At 39.3% G+C, this 6,285-nt stretch overlaps 1 protein-coding gene across 1 annotated transcript in view; it reads right to left on the minus strand.

Moving 5' to 3' along the window:
• TFAP2D (transcription factor AP-2 delta) overlaps positions 1–6,285 on the minus strand; it is a 47,923-nt gene that overhangs the window by 26,546 nt on the left and 15,092 nt on the right. Inside the window, exons 3-4 of the mRNA XM_021393268.1 lie at positions 4,893–5,058; positions 1,776–1,894 (exon numbers count right to left, since the gene is read on the minus strand). Coding sequence (XP_021248943.1) covers positions 1,776–1,894; positions 4,893–5,058 — 285 coding nt within the window. The remainder of the gene's footprint in view (positions 1–1,775; positions 1,895–4,892; positions 5,059–6,285) is intronic.

The raw sequence follows: 6,285 nt of genomic DNA on the forward strand, positions 1-6,285 counted from the left end.
CATTAACATCACACAGTAAAAGCCAATGCTGTTTATTTCATGGCCTCTAAAAACTGTAGTAAGCCTGTGTGTTTCCATTTCTGCCTCATCCAGCCACAAGTTATAGCAACTAGGAAGTGACATCTGCATGTACAAAAGGAAGATATCTTATTCCACACAGAATTCAACCATACTGCAAATTTTGACAAAAGGTTTTTTACACAGAAAATGAACTTCAATTTGATTTCTGTTAGAATGTGAACATATATAGTAGAGCCTTTCCCAAAAATTCCATTTGATAAAATTCTTGCTTAGAACATCAAAGGGACCTCTATCTCCTTGGTATAAATCTTTAGAACTTAGAGTCTCACAGTAGGACAGTACAAGAACAGAAGCAACAGCACAGGCTTGAGAACAGGTTTGTTAATGGCTATGAGCAAAGGACAGGGAAGTAAACTTATTTTCATCCCTTGGAAAACAAGGAATCTAGTTGTGATTTACAGTAGAAGTACCTTGCCATCAAACCCAGGCCAGCAACTGAAAGAGGATTTCCTCCCTCTCCACTTCTTCTAATGAATGAGTAACTGCCCACATAACTCTCTTTATTCTTCCCTGCTAAGACCCAAGACTCATTAAGAACTATAAAGAACAGCTCTTACTCCCCTAAACTAGTACCTTTCATAAGTCTGCAGCTTAATTAGAGCTTTCTCTTTATGTGTGATATGGACATATCTATATTTCAGAACAACCTCTCTGTAGTTTTTTATATTCAGTGGCCCATGGAGACCTCAGTTTCTTCTCCTAGATTCTGAAAAAAAATCTCCCTAGTTGTGGATTCAGTATTTTTTTCTGTCTTGTGGAGTCTCCATTCTTGGAGATATTCAAAACCTTGACTAGACAAGGTCCTAAGAAACCTCTCCAGGTTGACACTGCTTTGAGCAGAAGGATTGAATTAGAAGATCACCAGAGGTCCCTTCCAGCCTCAACCTCTCTGTAGTTCTGTGATTCTGTGGTAATACATGCTGAGACCTCTTGCCTAGATCTGTATGGACTTTTCAGGTTATAATCCTGGAAGGTGTTGACCTTTAGGATGAGCTGAGCGCTCTCAACATCAAGGAAGAGGGATCTGAAATTCCCAGAGCTGCTCCTTGCAGCCAGACAACAAACTGAGTATTTAGTGGATTCACCCGGAATAGAAGAGATTCAGGTAGAGTTTCCTCCCTTTGCCTGAGGGGTTTGAACCTGCCTCTCCCAGCTGAATGTTTGAAGAACCCGTCAGTGTTTGGTGAATGGTATTTAAACAACAAATAAAGGCCAAGAAAGTATCTCCTGGGTCTGTCTACAATTTATCGGGGAAAAAAAACCAAAAGATTTTGTTCGTTTCTGTGTGGGAGGGAAAGGGTCGTCTAAACAACATGCTTCTTATGGGAGGAAAAATATCACGTTTTTGGATCAGCTCCAGGAAATTCACAAGAAGGATAAACAAACCTACTTGGAGAACTGGTATAAGACATTCATCTCTCTCACAAGAGCACTTGGATCATCGATTAGTAAGTCAGATCCCAGTACAAAAAGCACAGATCAATGCTGAGGAAACTTCATGACTGAACAACTTGCTGTGAGCCAAGACATCTCAGAGCACACTTCCGTGTTGCCACTGGTTCTGTCTGTGACTTTGGGCAAGTCAATTCTCCTCTTTGTACAGAATATAGATTATGATATTTAACACAGTGGATGAAAAGTATTTTAACACAAAACGTTTAAATTTTGTTATATTGCAGAATTATAAACTCTACCTTCTACCAAGGAAGTCAAGAGTGTGACATTTGCTGCTTTTCTTCTTCCTGCAGGCAAATTCAGTCCCAGTCTGTCTAATTTTTCTCTCAGGCAGCGTCCTCCGTTCTTAGATTTTGCTCTGTCAGGAGAGAGAAACTGATATTTACTGCGTTCTTTCTTAATCTACAAATTGTGTGTACCTTATTGGCAAACGCGTGGGGGTAATGCTAGCTCTGATTACATTGATGGAAAATCTGTCAGAGTTGTGTTCTTAACTACCTACTCACACTGTGTGAGTTTTTCAGGTTGGTCTTTTGAAAGTTAACTATTTTAATGCCTGTCACAGGGGCATCAGATCTTCAGACAGCTTTCAACCTAGTGGGACCCATGGCCCTGATTTGGACACTGTGCCTGGGATTGCAAAGACTGAATATAAATACTGACAGTGTCGTCAGTTATACCTGACCTAGCCACCTCAGACTCCCAATACAGTTGAGAGAGATAAAAACAACATGTGATAATAAACAGAAGTCTAGAATAAGGAATCTTTGCCAATTTCTTCTACCTGACTGAAAAAGGAATCTGGACAGCTACTCAAATGCAGAAGTCAATGTGGAACCCAGCTTTAGCTATCCCCATATGACTTGTTTAGAGACCTGAGTACTTAAGAATGCAGACTACAAAGGCCAGCACTTACTAAGAATAGGGATAAGACAATAGGAAATGTGAAGGCTAAAATCCCGGTCATCTTTGGCTAACTGTACCCCTATCCCAGATGCTTACAACACTTGGTTCTCACGAAATGTTTTCTGGTGCATCCTACACCTGCTTTTCTGCAGTGCCTGAGTATTTGAAGCATTTCAAGCTTATCCACTTATGCAATAGACTTGGTTCAATTTCTTGTTCAGCCTGAAGGAATTTGAACCTGTGCCTTTTAGATGAATGCCGTAGCCAGCTGGAAGAGCATAACTAATGTTAAAATGCTTACGTATTGAGTAGAGAAGTGACTGGAACCTAGATTTCCCTATTCCAAATGAACGACCTGGTCATTAGATAATATAATCACCACTACTGTTATGCCTTCACTCTTTACCAACAAATATTTAATTATCACAAAATGAGACTGTGGGCTCCCAAGCTTAGAATAATCCACAACTGAGTAGTAAGAGAGTTTGAGGGAGAATATCCTCAGATTGTGCCAGGGACAGTTCAGATTGGTTATTAGGAAAAACTTTTCCAAAATAGTGAAAATGCATTGGAACAGGCTGTCCAGGGAGGTGGTGGAGATCTTCAAGAAACATGAAGATGTGGTACCAAGGAACATGGTTTAGTGGGCAGTATTGGTGGTAGGTGGATGGTTGGACTAGATGATCTTAGAGGTTTTTTCCAACCTTAATGATTCTATGATTCTATCATTCTATCATTCTATGATTCTATTGTTCTATGATTCTATCATTCTATCATTCTATGAGTCTATGATTTTATGGGTCTATGATTCTGTGAAGAGTGTCTGCTTGATGTTTTGAGATTTAGCATCAAGTTTCTTCAGATAGAGGAAGGAACTAAATTTGGAATACCTCAGTTTTCGTGGTTGGTTTTACTCACTAAGAGATACCACAATTTTGGACGTGCAATATGTCAGAAAGTGTGTCCTGAGTACATCTTGCTGGGGAGATACTTTGATGGTGATTACTAACAGAACATGAAACTAAACCTGCCAGGTCTTGGACAAATCATGAACCATATTTGTCTTCACTACATCTGTGCTTGTCAGCTACGCAGTGACTGAGTCTGCTCTCTGAGACCTGATCAGATCCATACATTACACTCTTTGCCCTGTAAAACGGAATTGCTGTATCCAAACTGCCAGCTTGGAGCAGCCCCTGGCTAAATTGTCAATTGTGCCCTAGGGTGATTTGGAAGAGTGATATTTGGTCTGGGTCAAAAAACTTACGGGAATCATTCTAGCATTTTAACAAAAGAGAGAATTGAGTCACCATGCTCAGCCTCATGCCCTTGCATTCTCAGTACCTTGCAATGCTACTGATGAAGTCTGCGGTATGAGTATTTAGAGTGAATATTTCTGTGTCTCTTAGCTGACGGCATCTGAGGGTGAAGCAAATAGCAGAGGAAAATTTTTGCAGATCTAGATTTTGGATTTCAGTGCCAATGAAGGCAGTTCAGTGGGGTGTATGCCCATGAAAAAAAAAATTGCAACCTAGTCCTTACTCTGCAAGATGGCTTGAGACAGCTATTAGACTGCTATGTATCTTAGAATATTGCAGGTTGGATAAAATGACTTTCAGTGTAAGTACGAGGATCAGTGTGGCCTTCAGTGACAGCAGTGAAATAGCCAATAACTTTCCAGCTAGTTTTGATCAAAGGGCATTCAAGTAGCTTATGCCATCTAAGTTGACGCCTCAGGGACATTGCGACTCTCATGTGCCTGGCTGAATTACAGTTGCCTCCTTGTTTTCCACTTGTAATGTGAGGCAGAGTCTGCCGCTTTCTTCCTTTCTGTTACTGCTCTCTGCAAGTGTCTACTCTGGTCAGTGAAGGGTCAGAGGCAAAATTGTACCTAATTACTTGATTCTCCTCCAGCATCTCACAATGAAAAGAAAATGAAAACAGCATATTCTGCTAACTTTAGCCTTTCCATGCACAAAAGGCAAGAGAAAGTGAATGGAAGAATGAGGCATCACTAAACCTCCACGACTTAGGGTTTTTTTGGTGTAGTTACTGCTGTTTTGCACTTGTTAAAACAATTTATTTTAAAATAGCTTCTCAAAGGAGACAGATTTATAATGCTGGTAAGATTTTCCACATACATGACTTTCTTTTTCCATTTCATAGCAAAGCAAACAATACTTGTCTATCTCTGATGGGTAACTGAACTGAGGGGGTAAAATAAAATGAAAATGTAAGCTTTCTGCAAAGAAAATAAATGCAATCCTAGTTTTTCCTTATTTTCATTGACATTTTCCCTAGAAATTGTCTTCACTTCTAATCAGTCTCCTTCTGCTTTCCCAAACTGCAGCCACCTATCCAAGCAGGTTAAGAGAACATTTACTTGAGGAAAATGAAATCACAGAAATGACAGCAATGCCTAGTAATTGTTATTCTTGCCTTCACCTTACCTCCTCAAAATACCTCCTAAGAGGGAAGCGTTGAGGCATTCTGGCGGTGAAAGGCGTCTCTTCACCTCTGCAATGGTCACTTTGTACTTTGAAGTGGAGCTGAGTAGAGACAAGCGACCAGGTACAGAGCAGAACAGGTCGGTGGGGTTAACAACACAGGTACCACCTGTAGTGCAAACAAACTGTTAGAGTGAGGAAATCTTCACATTCTGTATTTTGACAGATTTGATCATGAAAAGCAATGATGTAGTGTTTTGTTGTTGTTGCTGTTGTTTTAATATTGCATCATTTGCTTTGGGAAAGACTAATGAATACCTATTTCAGTGCAGAAAAAGCAAACTATTTGGTCTCTTCTAAGTTTTACAGGCAAAATAGGTCATTATGGCTACTTTATCAGATTTCATGCTAGACAAAAATTACACAATGTTATTGAAAGACTCATATCTCTAGTATGGTAACAACATACGACTGAACAAGGTTCGGGTGTCACTCATGATTAAAAAAAAATGCAATTTGTTAAAAAATTAGAACATGGATTCCAATGAGAAACGATCATTTCGACCCTTGTAGAGGTGTTTAGGGTCACAGAAATGCAAAGGCTCTATAGGCTTGCAGTAATTTGAAGCCAGAACAGCTTTCTATGCCTTTTAACTCTCATATAGTCCTTCTAAAGTTAGGTCAAATCCTCAATTGTCATTAATCATTGAAATCTATTGAGCTATATCACTTTATCTCAGATTAGTTCTGGAATTGTTTACCTTTTGAAAGTGGCAATTACTTGGACTGGCTCTAAAACTGCTGAATGATCACCAAATCTTTCAGTGAAGTCTGTGATCAATAACTCCTCGGGTATAATGGATCTTTTAAGTCAGAGCTAATTTCTGAGAAAGCAAGAGAAAACCTTTTTCTGGATCTGATCCAAGAGGATAGAACAAAAATCTTAAGGACTAGCAGATATTTTATCACTAAGTGCAAAACACTCTTCTTTGACTTGCCTTCTCCATCCTGACTACAAAAAAAATCTGTGGAAGAAATAAATCTTACCACTGCATGCATACTACTTCCCTGCAGAAAAAAGAATCAGCTGCATGTGACAGTGATATAAAATATTACATCGTTCAGTGCACTACTGGAAGGAGTTCAGATGGTTTCTGCAAGGACAATGATATAAAGACCTTCTTATGACAGAATGAATGTGTGCTCATCATTCATCTTATAGGAAAGTCACAGTGTTATTAAAAATGCCATTATAATTCCATTTTTATTCTAGGAACACCTTAAACTCTTAGCACTGTAAGAACTTGCTTGGTTAGGCTTAAAAAAAAACAGCTTATTGTCTGAATTTTTAAAAGAGAGAAGGAGAGGAGAGGAGAGGAGAGGAGAGGAGAGGAGA

Source organism: Numida meleagris, chromosome 3 (genome assembly GCF_002078875.1).
Source record: "Numida meleagris isolate 19003 breed g44 Domestic line chromosome 3, NumMel1.0, whole genome shotgun sequence".
NCBI classification, from domain to species: Eukaryota; Metazoa; Chordata; class Aves; order Galliformes; family Numididae; genus Numida; species Numida meleagris.